The 17,659-nt window shown below is 36.9% G+C and overlaps 2 protein-coding genes, 1 long non-coding RNA gene and 1 pseudogene across 5 annotated transcripts; 2 read left to right on the top strand and 2 right to left on the bottom strand.

Moving 5' to 3' along the window:
* Positions 1-484: 484 nt before the first annotated feature.
* On the top strand, positions 485-6,374 carry LOC103978683 (eukaryotic initiation factor 4A-III homolog B-like; annotated as a pseudogene).
* Positions 6,375-6,969: 595 nt separating this feature from the next.
* On the bottom strand, positions 6,970-8,083 carry LOC135632572 (early nodulin-like protein 5). Its single transcript, XM_065141181.1, has 2 exons — positions 7,794-8,083; positions 6,970-7,319 (listed from the first exon to the last, which is right to left on the bottom strand). Exons 1-2 carry the CDS (start codon positions 7,972-7,974, stop codon positions 6,970-6,972), a joined length of 531 nt encoding a protein of 176 aa, XP_064997253.1. The 5' UTR covers positions 7,975-8,083.
* Positions 8,084-10,548: 2,465 nt separating this feature from the next.
* Positions 10,549-13,042, bottom strand: LOC135632999 (uncharacterized). 3 transcript variants are annotated; one of them, XR_010494871.1, is made up of 3 exons: positions 11,297-13,028; positions 11,145-11,207; positions 10,549-10,910 (listed from the first exon to the last, which is right to left on the bottom strand). It is a non-coding gene; the product is annotated as an uncharacterized LOC135632999 (long non-coding RNA). The 3 variants fall into 3 exon arrangements; XR_010494870.1 differs by having other exon boundaries at positions 10,549-11,207; positions 11,297-11,408; positions 12,695-13,025; XR_010494869.1 differs by having other exon boundaries at positions 10,549-11,207; positions 11,297-13,042.
* A 203-nt stretch (positions 13,043-13,245) lies between these two features.
* Positions 13,246-17,051, top strand: LOC103978682 (ubiquinone biosynthesis protein COQ4 homolog, mitochondrial-like). The gene is made up of 3 exons (XM_065142185.1): positions 13,246-13,591; positions 15,418-15,618; positions 16,226-17,051. The coding sequence occupies exons 2-3, from the start codon at positions 15,439-15,441 to the stop codon at positions 16,736-16,738; spliced, it is 693 nt and encodes a 230-aa protein (XP_064998257.1). The 5' UTR covers positions 13,246-13,591; positions 15,418-15,438; the 3' UTR covers positions 16,739-17,051.
* The last annotated feature ends 608 nt before the right edge of the window (positions 17,052-17,659 follow it).

The raw sequence follows: 17,659 nt of genomic DNA on the forward strand, positions 1-17,659 counted from the left end.
AAAATAAAAAGTGTTATAATGGTATGCATATTTCTAAGGAACCCTAAATATACTATTATTTAAATATAAAAATAATTAAAATTTGTAATACAAGGAGATGTTGGGAGAGATATAAGAAGATTTGATAAAATATTCCACAATGAGATGATGTTATTAATTTAACTAAAGATATCATCTCTTAGAACTGTATGATTAATCTTTATCAATTGATTATCACTATAAAATGTAAGATATTTATATTTTAATCAAGATTAAATATAATTTAAAGATTCATTGTGATGATAAAATGTTTGTGGATATTTTAAAGTTGCTTTATGTTTTTAATGTTTACAATTTAAATTAGAAATAAAAATAAGTTAATGACGGTTTAATATTTGGAAGAATACACAAACAATAATGACAACAATTAAATTGCAAGAAGGGCAAATCTGTTATTTTATATATTTCAAGAATGCCCCGTTTATTATCCGCGCGTAAACACGAACGCATCTCCAAAGCGGACGCTTTTAGGGTGTGTGTTGTCCCTCGCTCTCTCGCTCGCCTCGGAGATCCCAGTTCGATCTCCAGCCTTCTTCGTCGCCATGGCGGCCGCCAGCACCGTGGCCCCTGGGATTCGGCAGCCGCCAGGCGGCACCATGGACGACGAGAACCTGGTGTTCGAGACCAGCCCCGGGGTGGAGGCCATCACCAGCTTCGGCCAGATGGGCATCCGCGACGATCTCCTCCGCGGGATCTACGCCTACGGATTCGAGAAGCCCTCCCTCCGCGATCCAGCAGCGGGCCGTGATTCCCATCATTAGTGGCCGCGACGTCATCGCCCAGGCGCAGTCCGGTACCGGGAAGTCCTCTATGATCGCCCTGTCCGTCTGCCAGATGGTTGATACCACCATGCGAGAGTACGATTGTTTTATTATTTCCTTTTAGCTCGATTTACATTTTCCTTGTCAATTTTTTTCTTTCTTATTGTTGTTTATATTAGGTGTAGAGTTTCAATTATTATTTGGTTTATATCATGGAAACCCTATGTTGATTATCAACTGGCTCAAGCTTGGTTGATTGCTTGGCTTATTGTTTGCGAAAGAGTTAAAAGCTATAACTCCATTGGGATTATTAGTTGCTCTTTTTCCCTTTTCCATGCACGCTTAGGATGTCGTTTAGTTCTCAACACTTGGAAGCCATGATAATTCATCAAACTTAACAGCAGAAAAAAAAAATATTCAAGACTGGATGTTTGCTCGATATGTGTTAAATTAATATTTGACTGGAAATAAAAGAAATTTGACTGTGGATATAGTGTAGATGTCACAGGAGCTATGTACTTATATATCTTAATAATATAACTTTGGAAATACTATAAGTTAGAAAATCTCTACTAATCAAATCTCTAAACCTAGTTAAATTGATTTTTCAATTTCAGCTCAATTCAGTTATCATCATTTCAAATATATCAAAATTGATGTCCCTTATCCCTTCACTCTCTTTATATATTATCTGTGCTTGCATCAATTTTGTGTCAGAGCCATCACCACTATGTCCTATTATGATGGTTGGGATTTTGAAGTTGCAATGCGAGAAATTGAAGAGACAATTTATGAGGATTGGGACAAAAATCAATGTTGTAGTTTAGAAAGTTTTCAGTGTTGAAACATAGAGCTTTGGCAATCTTTTAGATAATTATGGAACTGTGAAGATAATTAAAGAAAAGTGGAAGCAAATGAGAATAAACTTGCATCAATTGAAGAATGAGATTGAAGATCCAACATATGAAAGACATGGTTTTGTAGACTTTGTTCTCATTGTTTTTCGCTTTATTCTTCCACTGTTTGTATGCTGGATCTTCAATCTCTTTTTCAGAATTTACACCACCTGTCCACAGACATATAAAAGGTTTTCAACTTTCTTCTTCACTAGCTAATACATATCTTTTTCAGGGTGCAGGCACTTATTCTGTCACCTACGAGAGAACTTGCTGCCCAAACTGAGAAGGTCATATTGGCTATTGGTGAATACATAAATGTGCAAGCACATGCATGCATTGGTGGAAAGAGTATAGGTGAAGATATTAGAAAGTTGGAGTATGGTGTTCATGTTGTTTCGGGGACACCAGGTAGAGTGTGTGACATGATCAAAAGAAGGACCTTACGCACAAGAGCTATCAAAATATTAATCCTTGTCCGTTTATCCTTTGTTGTTGTCAGGTTTTTTGTCCAGCCATATTTATTTGATCTTATGAGCTAATTTTGTCTTATTGGTGTAGGATGAAGCTGAAGAGATGCTGAGTAGAGGCTTTAAGGATCAGATATATGATGTATACCAATATCTTCCTCCTGAACTTCAGGTTTGGTTTAACAATTGGAATTTCTCATTCCCTAGTTGTGGTTTTGTTTGTTCATCAGTATTAGGTGTAGTTGGTGCAAGCAAAGAACATTGGATTTTAAGGTTACTTTGGTGAGCTTTCATCAAAAATATTTGATCGTCAGGATTGTCTTGAGTTTATAATAATAATTTTTCATGGTTAACAAGTACAAAAGCAAGTAGAGAGGCATTAAAAGTTGGTACAATTGGGACTTGGGAGGAAGGAGGTAGAAGAAACATGAAACAGGTCATTGAGGAAGACAAAGGTAACTATGGCCAACCGGAGAAGAAAAATGTTTTCATTAAGTAGAAAAAACAATCGCATTCACTCTGTTCTCTCAAGACAAGACGACCACAATTCAACACAATCTTCAATGAGGTTCGATCAACTAATACAAGCACAAAATATTTTTTTTGGATAGTCTGTGGAGACCAGTTAACTTATTCAGCTTTCATCTTTTGACTTTTTTTTTTCATCTTCCTGCTTGTAGGTTGGTAGTCAGTGTTCCTTATGTTCCATTTGAAACCATGCTGTACATTAAGTCTTATGCCACAGATAAATAATTTGCTATTAGCATATGCAAAATCATTAGCATAATCATCGTCTATAGTTTTATTTTCAGTTTCAAAATAAAGATTTTCTTTCCATTAAATCCATATTTTTGCTAATGTTACGTCCCTTTTCCCAATCTTCATGATCCTTTCCTCTCTTCTCTGAAAAAAAGGGTAAAAGGCAATCTATGGCTTTATTTCTTTCAGTAGTTATTTGCGGCATTCTTTATACAAAAGATTAGTTTACCGATGCTTTCAAATTTTCAGCATTCCTTTCTTTGAAGATTTTGATCTATTCCCATTGGTTTATCTTTGTCGATTTTCTCTTTCCTGATGTGACCAGGAACCTCTATTCTTGCTTTTCTTAGAGTTTTGTTGGATAAATTATATTTAGACTTAAGCATGGTAAGGTGCATGACTACTATATGTCAGACTTAAGCATGGATAGTAGCAGAGAACTTCAAGGAATTAGGGTCACTTTAACCTTGTTACATATTTTCCAGATTATAAGAATCCATCTAGAAGCTGATTTAGTCGTTCTGGGAGTCTTAGAACTTTCGTGGCCAAGGTGTTTATGGATATTTTCAAATTTTAAATCTTTCTTCTAATTTTTTAGCTCGACCACCAAAGTCCATCTTATTCTTTTTGTGCAATAGTGGAGGTTTATAATACATATAAATTATTTCTGTAGGTTGCTCTGATATCTTCAACACTTCCCCATGAAATTCTGGAGATGACCAATAAATTTATGACTGATCCCATAAGAATCCTTGTCAAGCATGATGAATTGACTTTGGAGGTAAAGTATCTGCTGAGCTTTCTCATTAATTATTGTCTTATTCATTTATGGTTGTTAATCACTTTGTCTTATTCCTTTAGGGTATCAAACAATTTTTTGTTGCTGTGGAGAGAGAAGAGTGGAAGTTTGATACATTATGTGATCTTTATGATACCCTCGTTATTACTCAAGCTGTTATTTTCTGCAATACAAAAAGAAAGGTGATTTACATACTGTCAGATATAGCCAGCCATATGGTTCTGATTTTGAAGCAGACTTTAAGCATGTTTCACCTTTGAACTTTTCAAATCAGAACATACTAATACCAGTTAGGTTGTAATTAACCTTTGTCAAATGTATGCAATTTACAATACTCTAATCTTTATTTTTTTCCCCATATTACATAAGCTATAACAAATTTATTCGTTGAATGGAAGAAAAATATAGGAACAGCCTTTCATTGTTCAACGAAGATCACTAGTCCAATATTCTTTCACTGTCTTTACTTATTTTATTTTATATTGAAATTTAATTTCTATGTAATTTTTTCTTTTTCTTTCTTTTTAACCCCTTTTTTGAATAGTGAACTGAATAGCCAGTGAATTAGGGTGCTTTGATTGAAGGAAAGGAATTTAACTCAAGAAAACAAATGAATGATGACATGATTTCGGATGTCTTTTTTTAAGTTGCTAGACATTAGGTACTACTATATTATTAGTCTGGCCTTTGTGATACATTGCAATCAAGTTTAAAAGGAGATAATTAATTATAAATATATAGTCACTAATCGAACTCTACAAATTGATGGGAAAGTATTACATACCTAGTAATGGATTTGTTTGCAACTGATGTTTTCTCCATTTGATCTGCAATCAGATCCATCTATTTTTCAGTGACTAATAATGTGGGAATTTCCCTGAAATCATGGTAAAATTTAGGAGAATGATAAGTGCTGTAGATTAGAAGACAAATTTGTATCTGCTTGGTAAGGTTATGACATGGATTAGGAAATTTATACCATATATCAACAGTGACCTCTGATCTGTATATTTTCTTAGGCTTGAGGACATAGAAATATATTTCTAAAAAAGTAAAGTTATATATTAAGGTCTTATTAAAAGAATAGTTATTGCAAGACATAATACTTTGTGTTTAGAATGTTGATTTTAGGTTTGTCCAAAGCCTTCTTCAAATTCATCATAGTTCCTTTTTTTTTTGTCCAAGGATAAATGGCGGAGGCAAGATTCGAGCCCAGGATCTTGGGATAATCTGTCAAAGTCGTTATCATCTAAGCTAGCCAGCACTCAATCAAAATCAATATCGCTATGCATGCTGGGCCACCTTGTGTAATTGATACAAGCTTTTGTTCAACTGAAATGTAGGTAGAATGAAGAAGTTTGGGTTTAGGATCTCCTGTATGAATCTATGATGAAGACCCTTAGCCTAATTTGTGGATATTGTGCTCCTGGTCCTTTGCGTTTGCATAGAAGAAAATTGTCCATATGTAGGTCCAAGCACCCTAGTTGTCTTCTCTGGAATTATCCAAGTTGTGCTCAAATTTTGACTTGATTTCACAAGAAATTCACCCTTTCCTCCTCGACTGAGAACATTTCATCAAAGATCCAACAAGTTGTTGCTAAATATTTTGGAATTCATCACTAACAATCATATGTCCTGTGATTCTCTGTTTTTTCCTAAATACTAGCAAGAAGTATGCTATCATAGTTGTTTCTCATGGAAGCGGAATCTTAAATTATCATTATAAAACTTTGCTCATCTATTCTTCAAAATTAGCAGATTTTTTTTGGTAGGACAAACAATATTTGATTTTATTTTTCTTGAAGTTAAATTATGCTCCATCATATGTGTTTGTAACATCAACAAACAATATTACCTTTGTATAATATTTTGGCAGGTTGACTGGTTGACTGAAAAAATGCGTAGTAACAACTTCACAGTATCTTCTATGCATGGTGACATGCCACAAAAAGAGCGAGATGCAATAATGGCAGAATTTAGGTCGGGAGCAACACGGGTGTCGATTACCACTGATGTATGGGCTCGGGGGATCGATGTTCAGCAGGCAAGATTTAGTGCTAAAAAAACCTTTTTTAGTAGGTTTTGTTACCATTGCAGTTAACTCATTACACATGAATCATCCATTCTACTTTGTTTATGCACTTCTGAAATTTTTATGGTATTTCTTTATAGTCTCAAAATCTGTCAACTAATATTCTTTGGTGTTGTTGGCAATGATTTTGAGTTTGTCAGGTATCTTTGGTAATCAACTATGACCTTCCAAATAACCGAGAACTCTACATACATCGGATTGGTCGATCAGGACATTTCGGACGCAAGGTAACAATTCATTTTCCCTCTCATGGGTCAATAAATTCTTGATACAACAATTCAACTTGGGCTTCAGTTTCCATGTACCTTGATCATTTCAATTATTTCCATGGTTAATAACCATTTCTTTTTCCAATCATGGTATTGTCTGATTTTGCAGGGTGTGGCTATAAACTTCGTGCGGAAGGATGACATCCGTATACCAAGAGATATCGAACAGTATTATAGCACACAGATTGATGAAATGCCTATGAATGTCATGAGAGTTTGTTCTCTAAACTATACTTGTAAATTATATTTGTGGAATCTGAAGGCAGCTTGAAGTTCAAATTTTGTCTGATGTGTTTGTGTGTGTGGCAGATTGTACTCGTGTCGTCCTTATAAATTACGAAGAATGTCTCCAAGAAAGTCATCTAATATTATAATAAATTGCAGTGTACGAGAATTATTGTGAGATAAAATGCTTTGTCGTGTAAACGAAACCCAAATATACAAATAATGTAAATTGAAATAAAAACATTTTTAATCAAAAGTGAATGTTCTAACTCCATGAAAATTAGTTTGGTTGAACGATAAAAATCTCAAAAGCTTAAGTTCTTAGGAAAAAAAATCTAATATTTTCATCTTCTCACAGGTTGGCTCACAACAAAGATCAAAGGGAACATACATCAATCATTGTCTTCCCTGAGATGACATACTCTCTTTCTATGTCCATTAATTATTTATGTATCACTAGGAAAACATTAATAGCAAGAGAATTCTCTAACAAAGAACTAGAGAGAGAGAGAGAGAGAACTACACCATTATCTTCTCACAGACACCACCAAACTAAAAACCAGAAACTGAGACACACAAAACACTGACCCAAGACACGAAGCAGGTGGAATACCTGAAACACCAAAAACTCCTACTACCATCTACAGACCATTGCAAGCTCACTCGAACAATGAACTCATCATCATCAGCACCAATGCAGCCACTCCGACGAGAGAAGCTACAGAAGGAGCTGCAGCGGCGGTCGAGCGGTCAGGAGACGCCGGAGAGGTGGAATCACCGGTCTGGTTGCTGCCTGGCGGCGGCTCCGGGTGGCTCATCACCTTTATGATCATCTTCTGCCCCCTCTCGCAGTGGCCGGAGACGCCGCTGATGAAGTAGAACAAACCCGGGTGGCTCAGCTTGTACTCCGTCTCGCCGCTGTTGGAGAAGAAGATGGGGTGGGAGGAGCGGCAGCTCCCGTAGTCTTCCTCGCTCACAACCATCACCGAATCCTTCTTGTACTCGAAACCTTGTACGTAGCAAACACACAGACACACGTGCGTTTTGTGATCGTACGGATTCCAATATTGGATTTGGGACAAAAATGAAATATATCTTTTCTATTTTTATAGTATAATTTTTAATAAATTGAAAAATGATTAATTGTAATAAAAATAAATATATTATTGATAGGTTAGTCTATCATTAATTCATCAATATTCTTTTCATCAAATTATTGTCCAATTATCTAAAATTATTATTACTCTTCTCATTTAATTAAGTCCCATCTCATTAAAATCTTTTATCTGAATTTTTATTGACAGAATAGTTCATCACCAAATATTTTCACTATATATATATATATATATATATTTACATACTAAAAGTAAACTTTAGCGACAAGCATTCATAATGATCATTCATCTCTAATTCTTTTAGTGACGGCAAATGCTTGTGTTTTAGTCATGGAAACACTTTGGTTTTGGTGGAGATGGCAACTTACGGATGGTGTCGCCGACCTGAAACCTGTTTCTGGAGGCCCACTGGTTGTAGAGCTGCGCCTTCTTCTCGGGAGGAACGACCCAGCCGGTCTCGTCGCCGACGTCGAACTCGAAAGCCACGGAAGGGATGAGGAGGAGGAGCAGGATCATGAGGGGGGGAGAGATCGTGGAAGGAGAGGCCATGGCTTGGGTCAGCTCAGGAGCTGCTTCTCTTCGGAGCCTGTGGGTGGAAGAAGAAGAGGAGGAGGAGGAGGAGGAGGAGCGAAGTGAAGAGGGTGCGAGGGTTGAAGTAGGGGACGAGGCGAACGTTGGTTAGTTAGAGATGGGGGGAGGAGATTGTGGAGAACGTGGTGCGGGCGTGGGAGGAGGAGCGAGCAGGTTTTGGCCTGCGGGCTTCGCTGCGCCCACAAATCTTTGACTCGTGAGGGGGAAGCAGTTTGGTACGTTGAGAATGGACTCTGCTTTGAATTCCACGCCTTTGATCCCCATCATCATCATTATGATCATTCACTCGAGGTGGGTGTGTGCCAATCCATGATCAACATCAAGAACCCATGCTTCATAATCTTGCGAACTTGAGGTATTTGAGCCTATCAAGTTTTGAATGACAAGTATAATATTTCAATTAGTTTCTCATAAATAAGATTAACTTATAAGATTTAATATGTATATTATTATTAATTTCAGTTTAAATATTTTGATCAATAATTTAGATCAAACGAAATTGATTAATTAGTTATTCTATCATCTCGAATCATAACATTTGATATCAAAATTAACTTAATAATTAAATATAATTAAAATTTTAATTTACACATGATTTTTTATTTCCTTTCTTATCATTGAAATTTAGGAAATAAACTAAAAAAATTTCTTCGATTCCTTTAAACATTTGATATTTTATTTTTGGATCAAAACATATTATAATTATTCATGTTATATGTATTTCTAAAATATTTTTTATTCCTTTAAATGTCTAAAATTATATTATTATATTAAAATATTTATATTTTTTTTATATTATATAAGGTTTCTAATTTTTTATCCTTTTAAAAGTTTAAAACTTTATTTTTAAAATTAAAATATATTATAATTATTTATATCATATTCATAATATTTGAAATCTATTATATTTATACAATACATGATTTGATTATGAATGTTTTTTCCTTTTTACGTAATTTATGCAAGCCCTAGCCCGTAGGCTAGCTCAACCCAACATGGGATGTGCGATGCACATGATCAATCCATGGCTCTGAGCTAACTCGACTTGATATGATGCATGCACAATCATGACTATGGGCTAAGCCACAGCTCGTAGACTAGACTCAACTAACAGGCTAAGCTCGATAAGTAAACTAGACCAAACCTAAGGTCAGGCCCCAATTCGTAGGCTAGCTCAATCTAACCTAACATGGAAAGTCATAGGCGGTGCATATGACCAATCCATGGCTATTGACTGACTCAACTTAATATAATACATGCATAGTCATATGAAGACCAATCCATAGGCCCAATATTTTGTAGTCGAGCTTATTACCTTATTCAAGTTTATTTAACCTAAATTGAACCCAACATAATCTAAATTATACTAGTTTAGAGTGGTTTCAGATTGGTTAAATGAGTATTAGAGACCGATTGGATTAATTGAGTTAAATTCTAAATAAATCAAGTTTAATTGGATTAATTGAGCTAGAGTTCAAGTCATTAGCGAGCTGTTATACACGACAATTAGATGGTTTTTCCATCCGTTGTTAGGAGAAAAATGTCCTTACATTAACGGGTGAAAGACACTACCCCATTCATTATGGGAGTGCGATATGATTTGTCTTTATCTGTTATTGGGAGAACATAAACTCATTTCATAAGATAAACCTCTTTTATCGAGAGAATACTTATTCGGGCATTTGACATAATTGACTTTCATACATGTATTTATCTTATAGTTGACTTATAAGAATTTTTACTCGGTGTTGTTAATTTTTTATTTTATTTTTATTTTCAAAGCAATCTTCTATCGATTTCAACAGAGTAGATATTCCTTTGTCACTAGGTAGATTATTATTTAGTAGACAATATTATGTTTCTCGATAAGGCTCATGACTATTTTTAATTTATTTGATGAATAAATAAACTATAATAAATATTTATAATATATATATAATAAAATAATATTTATTTATTTGCACATATGAAAAGATGTCGTAATCTTATGAAAAAAAAGACTTACAACGAGTGTGTGTATATATATGATAAGAAAGAAAGAAAATTTGACAAATCAAGACATCCATTCATAAAAAGAAAGAAAAGTTTGAAGTGTTCTTTTAACCAATCAAAAAATATATAGAGAGAGAGAGAGTAAGATTGACAAATATACATTAAAAATATTATGCAAAAATATATATGAATACTAATATTCATTGCTAAAGTAAAAAAGGAAATAATTAACCGAAATATTGGCATCACTAGCAATGCTATACACAAGCAAATGGGCTATATTAACAAAAGTTTTGGCCTCCTATCAAGAACACTTCTTTTTGGCGTATACAAATTTTTTATATCCTCATCCTCCTAATTAACCAAAAGAAGTTTCAAGAATTCTTGATGACAAAAAGATGGTGAAGATTGAGAGCATGAATGGCATAATTCTCCCGAGAGAGAAATGCCTTCTGCTCTCTTCCCTTCTTGCATCAAACATTCAAAGTGATTCTGAACAACTACAGTCTACCAGACAAATCAGAGTTATCCTGCAGAAAATAAAAGTAGATAATTTTTCACATCCTTCGATAATTTTATATGAATATATACAGTGCACAGAGTGATTAGTAACTCCTGATTTCATGACTTCTAATGACTTTGAATCCATAGAACAGTTTCTATCATTCAGTTGAAATGATGCAAAGTTTTATGACGCATGGGGCACACAAACTCAAAACTTTTTGGCCTATCTTCAGTGACGGAGCATCGAATTCAAAACCTGATGCAGTTCAGATGCCCCCTCATGCAACCATGACATGTCTTCTAATGTTGTGCAAACGGCGGCTCTTTGTTAGCCAAGAAAGCTTCTAGAGCTGAAATTTTCTCTTGGTTATCTCTAAATGCAATCCTCCGACCGTGACCTGTATAATGATATTAGCTATTAAATGAGTATGGATTAAATGTAAAAACAAGCAGCAAAGCACAAAGGAGAGTTCCAAGGGAATGTCACAGCAAGCTCCATGGAAACATCATTTGCTGAAGCCTATTCGTATGAAGATTATGGTTGTTCTCATCTTAATATCAGACTTACTTTGGAATGATAATAGTTCTTTTTGTCTCCAAACAGTACAGAAAGAAGTACACAGAATACCCACCAGGTAAGATCCACACAAAACCAATGTCTAGTAGTTTCCTGACACTCCTCGATTGCAAGCTCACTGTCAAGATGTACATCGTTTTAGTTTACAGCAAACAAAATGGCGTGACTCTATGTGATTATGTTATCATTTATTTTTCAACTTAGTACCTGATTGCCTGTTATAAAACTCACCAATCTCAAGAAGAGATTGTTCTGAACTTGCGAGATGATCCCCGGTGAACAAGACCTCCAGTGGTTTGTGGTACAAACAGACTGAACCCTGGAAAAGTTGGAGAAGAAGCATGTTTGAGGACCATAAAAGCACTAATCAGGTAAATGTTCTCCACGTAAGTATTGCATGCAGTAGTAGTATGTTCAACTACAGAGTAGATTGTCAAACAAACTTAACCTAGAACAATGTTTAAAAATGATATTAGACTTAAAAAATAACCATTTAATACTGAATGATATTTGCAGCTTAAAAAGTTGGCGGGTCTAATTAGATTCTCCTACGAGTGTTTGTCCTGTTAAAACTATCAATTGCTATAAATCTAGAAAGCCTATGACTCACATAGATGGTAATTATCAACAGATTTCTAATGCTGGAACAACTATGAAAATATGTTATGCATATCAGAAAAGGACACCTCAGAATCTCAAAACAAATAATAGAAACTGCATTTGCATTTTTATGACCGATCATCAAAAGAAACATAGCACAAGAGGCGGTTTAATAAACCACCTATGATCATCCTTTTAGCCGAGGTCGAAATAACGCCAAACAACTAATCTGTACTTGTATAGCTGAGTTAAGAAAGTCTAACACCTAAGTCAGAGATGAAGCATGGACACTGTACTTCGATAATGCTGATGATAAAAGCTGCAAATGGAGAACAAAAAAAAAGCTGCAAATGGCATACACATGCTTGACTACTATATCTACCTGTATACAAAATGGGATAATTTATGCCCTTGAATTACTAAATCAATCTGCAGAAATTTGCTCGACTAATTTTAGCTAATGATGACAAAGAATGAAATACCCTACAATATTAGGAAGACTATGATAAAAGAGCATAATTACTCCCACATGTATTCAACACTGTTTGACCACCAACTTGTTTAAATCGGAATATTGATTAGAGGAGATTCTTTTGAGACACAATTCGAATAACATCCAAATCAAGACAAGTTTTCAAACTAGGTAAGTTCACCAAATGTGAAGGTCTGAAAAGCACCAAAAAAAGCAAAAAATCTCATCAAAATGGTCCTAAAGGAAACAATGGTTTTAGCTATGCCATAATCCAACTTACTTTACCAGAAACCTAGAGATCATTACCAAACAAATGTAGATAATGTGGTTGCTGAACTTATTTGAGTACAATGAGATAACCATGTGAAATATCTGTTTTATTTAGCTGATTTCTTGTCAAGTTCTTCATGAATTTATACTGCTGCTACCAAATAAATGGAATCGTCCAGACTTTGTCCCGCAAACCAAATTCCTAGCCCAAGAAAGTTTTGGCCAAGCAAGGAACCAAAGGAAATCTACGCGATTAAATTCACCTGGAGCGCCTTCACCCTTTCCTCCTCACAGCTAGCAGCTTCTATCGGATAACCCAACCCAATCAACGTCCAGACCCTAAAGTAACCGCGCAACTGAGTAGAATTTACCGACGAAGAACTCTCCTTCTACGTTTTGCGGGCGCATCTGGTGACCCGCGGCGGCAGCGGTGGTGCTCGAAACGAGTCGCCTGCCGGCGTTCCGACGGCTCCGGTTGGAAGGGAGCGGATTTGGGAGCCCATACGTGGGGCAGAGGACGCCACCTCGAAGAGCCATACGCCGCCACCACCAACGTTGTTATCTCGGCAGAACTCGGCAAGTCTCCAAGTAATATCGTGATAGGAAAAAGAAGATAATGTGGTGCTGAATCGTCATTCTTTGAGATGAGTGCAGGGACCTGTCGTGTGGTTTGAGATCGACGCCAGAAAAATGTGGACGGCCGTGATTCCCACCCGTGCAATTGAGGCGTCGTTACTAATCCCGACCTCTCCAGTCTCTCTCTCTCTCTCTCTAGCAAATAACTCATTAAGGGTATTTTGGTCTTTTCAGCCCTCCGGCTTCCACGAGAATTCTCCTCTCTCTCTCTCTCTCTCTCTCCCCTTCTCCCCTCTCAAGCAGAAGCAATCAGCCCCTTTGCTTCTTCCCTGATTCGGATCTCTGGTTGGAGCCGTCTTGAACTCGTGAATCCGTTCCGATCGCCGGAACCCCCTTCTCCGCCCGTAATTTGGATACGCTGGTCCTAATCATATAACACTGCCAAACCCAGAGTCCGGTCTCCGCTTATCTAGCCGCGGTCTAGCCACGATTTGGGATTCCTCCTCCCTATCTTTGCTCTCGCTTCGTCGCTTGAATGTCTCTCAGAAAAGAGTACGGTGATTCCAACACCTAAAGCAGTGAAGGTACGCGACCATTTTAATTGCTGCAAGTTTCAATTTTTTTACATTTAGCATGAGATCGTTGTTGTTTCACATCGACGATGTTCCGTGAGGGTCTCTGTTCTGTGTCCCAATTCGTCGGTGATCGCATCAGGAAGGTTCTTTGGAAGTTCTGCTTGTTAATTTGAAGAAGGTTACTCTTGTAGGGTGCATATTGAGGTGATCCTACGAAGTCGCCTCGAACGAATATGTGCATTGATCAAAACCTAAAATTGATGTTATAGGAGGGGCAAATAGTTTGAAAGTGGAAGCACATGGCACCTATTAGGCTTGAGAATCGAAGCAAAACAATATAAATAATGATATGAATGATAAATGATAATTATAAAAGTTAAATATTTATTAATCAACATTTTACAGTGGCCACACTAGTCAAGTGCACAAGTGGAAGTGACCGGGGAGTGTAGAAAATGATAAGTGTAGAGAGCTTTTGTAGTGTTGTAATTTACCTGATAGGTTTTTTGTTAATTATAGGGAAATTAATTGGGCAGGCTAATTATATATTACCCCATGTAGTTAGCTATCTTTAGTGTTTCGATCTTTACATCTTAAAAAGTTACATTTGCATCCCTATAGTTACGAAGGTGAAACATTTAGGTCTATTTTATCATAACAATATTAGTTTATCAACGAAAATGTAAAAACAAAGGGCAAAAAGATAATTTTAATATTCGGTGGTGGATGGTGGCGCCACTAGCGTCAACGTCGACACAGTTGCCTATCCGTCTCCGATGATGATATGATCTGCTCTCACTTTGATGCCACCCGCTTCCACGAGGAGCGTGTCGTCGATCTCATCGTTGCCCGTCCCGCACCGCTCTGCATCTGCATTGATGCTAATACAGTTGTTGAGCGGCAACTGTATCGACGCTAACGCAGAGCGGTGAAAGGACTGCTCAACGAGAGGTGGTGTCAGAACTGACGCGGCAGTGGAGGGAGCGGCAAGAGCTCCGGCGACGCCAGCTTTGGGTCAATGTTGGGATTCGCCCAACAGGTCAACGGCGAGGCGGCCACAACCATTTGCGTCGGCGCCGATGCAGTTGCCACTCAACAACTACGTCAGCATCGACGTAAATGCAGAGTGGCACAGGTGGGCAACATTGTGGTCAACGACACACTCCTCATAGAGGCGGGTGGAATCGCAATGAGAGCGAACCTTATTATTGTTCAAGGTGACCAGGAAATTACGTCGGCGTCGTCGTCCGCCACCAAACATTAAAATTATCTTTTTGTCCTTTGTTTTCGTGTTTTTGTTGGTAAAACTGGCATCGTTAGAATAAATGGACCTAGATGTTTCACTCTCATATTTATAGGAATGTCAATGTAAATTTTTAAAGTGTAGGGACCGACACGCAAAAGGTAGCTAACTACAGGAGGTAATATGTAATTAGCCCGAATTGAGCAATGTATTAAGTCATGCATGGTTGTCATTCTTTTTTTATGTGGAAATAAAATTATCCCACATAGCGGAAAAAGATAATATAATAATAATAAGAATGATGATGTGAACCACTGTGAGACTGATACCCAGTGCAAGAGCAACAAAAGAATCATAAGTATTAACCTAGAGCCTTGAAGACAATCATCCTGAAAACCAAGGAATAGGTTTATTATTAAAGAAGCTTCTTTAACGTCATTCTTCAAAATGTTCAATGAATGTGAACAATGATCTTAGTATTGACTGTGCTTGTGATGGTACTCAGGTGGATCTATTCTTTTAACTCTTTTAGTCGCCTAACATTGTAGATTAATGAACCATGGCTTGTGACAATGTTATCACTCTTGGTTAGGTCTGAACTGAAAACAAAATTATGGAAGGAGCACATGTTCCTCTGAAGGGATGGCAACAAGCAGCAGTTGCTCTCGGTTCAGCTCTCGGTGCCTTGATGGATCCTAGAAGAGCGGACTTGATAGCTGCGCTAGGTGAGACCACTGGTAAGCCAGCTTTTCAGCGGGTTCTCCAACAGATGAAGAATAGCAGTGAAGGCAAAGTAAGTTCATCTACTTTCCAGTTTAAGCAAACAATCATTTATATAGATATGGAATTACAATGTAGTTCCATATGACTGGATTTGTTACATAGAATCAATGAGATTAGTGAAAGTAACCTTGTATGTGGTTGGCACATTATAAGCATTACGTGTTTGACTGGTCAAGATTATTGTCTTCCTAAGACGTTAAAGTTAGAAGATTGCACCAGCATACAACCAGAAAAGAATGTATGAGATAGATCAAATCAACCAGAGGTTGACGTAGGATGGGGTGCTGGCTCCACAGCAACCATAGCTAAGATGTGGCGTAAGATGATGCCCTAGTAGAGTGCCAACTTTCTTAGGCAGCCTATCATTCTTGCATGGCTTGTGCTTTAGAGTTAAGAAGATTTGTACATTGGAAACAATTGTCCATATAATCGTAATAGATATTTCAATCAAATCTTGACCTCCTTCGATGGAGTATTTTGTCTCTAGGGAAAAAGAAAGCACTTAATAGTTTTATATCCATTTTAGAGGATAAGCATAACCATTCAAGTCTTTTTTCTCTATTTCTCATGCGCTGCAATGTTATACCTGTTGTTCTCTTTCTCTATTTCCTGTTCAGGAAGTTCTTTTAGAGCGCCCACATGTGGTATCTGCACAAGTGTCACATGCCTGGGACTTACCGGAAAGCACATTTGGCTCAGCTTATGCACGATTCATGGGATCAAGGAACTTCTCCCCAGATGACCGCCCACCAGTTCGATTCATGGACACAGATGAGCTGGCATACATGGCCACACGTGCTCATGAGGTGCATGACTTCTGGCATGTGCTATTTGGCCTTCCCACAAACTTGATAGGTGAGTCTGCTCTTAAGGTGATCGAGTTTGAGCAAATGTTTGTTCCGATGTGTGCCTTGTCGGTCGTCGGAGGCTCATTACGGTTCAGCAGAAAGCAAAGGGCACTCTTTTTCCAACACTATCTTCCTTGGGCTGTTAAGGCAGGTGTGGCGTGCACAGATCTGATGTCTGTGTACTACGAGAAGCACTTTCACGAGAACCTGGAGGATGTGCGCAGGAAATGGGGTATAATCCCCTGTCCTGATCCTAAAGGAAAAAACCAGGGTAGTATTTGATTGCTCTTCCCGGTGCCCTATCATTACTTTGCATCCATGTACAGCAAACACCTTGGAAACAAAGAATTCCACCAACTGGGATAATTATCATCAAGAGTTTTGACATTGGAAAAATGGATGTTGTTCAATCAGTGTTATTAGTTTGAAAATGTATCTTATTGCCACTTTACCTTTAGCAAAATTTGTTCTTGCCAATAGATATGGATGTCTTCTTCTCCCTGCCATGCAGCAGCAGATAGTATACTGAAAAAAGTTCAAAGTTAACAGCCAGTGTGTAAGAACCTGTCATATGTAGGTAAACAATTTTACTGGATGTTTTATGTGATGATGCATTGTGTTAGTACTGACTGAAGTTGGCAGTTGCAAAAAAATAATACCACAGCAGCTAAAATCATCATGATTCCCTGTTCTAAACCTTCCAAAATACTTGCAATATATGTAGTCTTTGCTGATCAGTTCCTGAGTCAAGAAATCTGTGATGATGTTGGTATTTTTAGTGTAGAATTTCATCAAAAAAGGTTGTGCAAAATGAAGTTATTTGGACTATGCTAGATCCATATTGGTAGATAGCTCGGTTGAAAATGATATAAACAGTCAGTCTCTAAAGAGACAATGCATGATAATAATTTAATAAACGTATATGAAGAGAAATTAAAAAAAAATTAATATAAGAACATAGCTATTAACATCCTTCATACAGAATAACATGACTTTCCTTTTTGTCTTGCTTCTTTAATCACATTCAAAATAATGTGTGATTTTTCCTGAAATATAATAAAAAAAATACATGTATTATGGAGAGAAATAAACAAAATTTACTTATCTTGTCTTTTCTAATTCCCTCATCCAAACGCCATTGAAGGCTACGGTCGGATTTTGGACAAAAAGAGAACCTAATTTTTAAAGGAAAAAAATGTCGTG

Source organism: Musa acuminata, chromosome BXJ3-3 (genome assembly GCF_036884655.1).
Source record: "Musa acuminata AAA Group cultivar baxijiao chromosome BXJ3-3, Cavendish_Baxijiao_AAA, whole genome shotgun sequence".
In the NCBI taxonomy this organism is placed as follows: Eukaryota; Viridiplantae; Streptophyta; class Magnoliopsida; order Zingiberales; family Musaceae; genus Musa; species Musa acuminata.

Bases quoted from the DNA above. Each gene is read 5' to 3' on its own strand.
- LOC103978682 (XM_065142185.1), top strand. From the start codon at position 15,439: ATGGAAGGAGCACATGTTCCTCTGAAGGGATGGCAACAAGCAGCAGTT. The intron at 15,619-16,225 runs GTAAGTTCATCT...TTTCCTGTTCAG, and splicing joins AGAATAGCAGTGAAGGCAAA to GAAGTTCTTTTAGAGCGCCC.
- LOC135632572 (XM_065141181.1), bottom strand. From the start codon at position 7,974: ATGGCCTCTCCTTCCACGATCTCTCCCCCCCTCATGATCCTGCTCCTC. The intron at 7,320-7,793 runs GTAAGTTGCCAT...GCTACGTACAAG, and splicing joins TCAGGTCGGCGACACCATCC to GTTTCGAGTACAAGAAGGAT.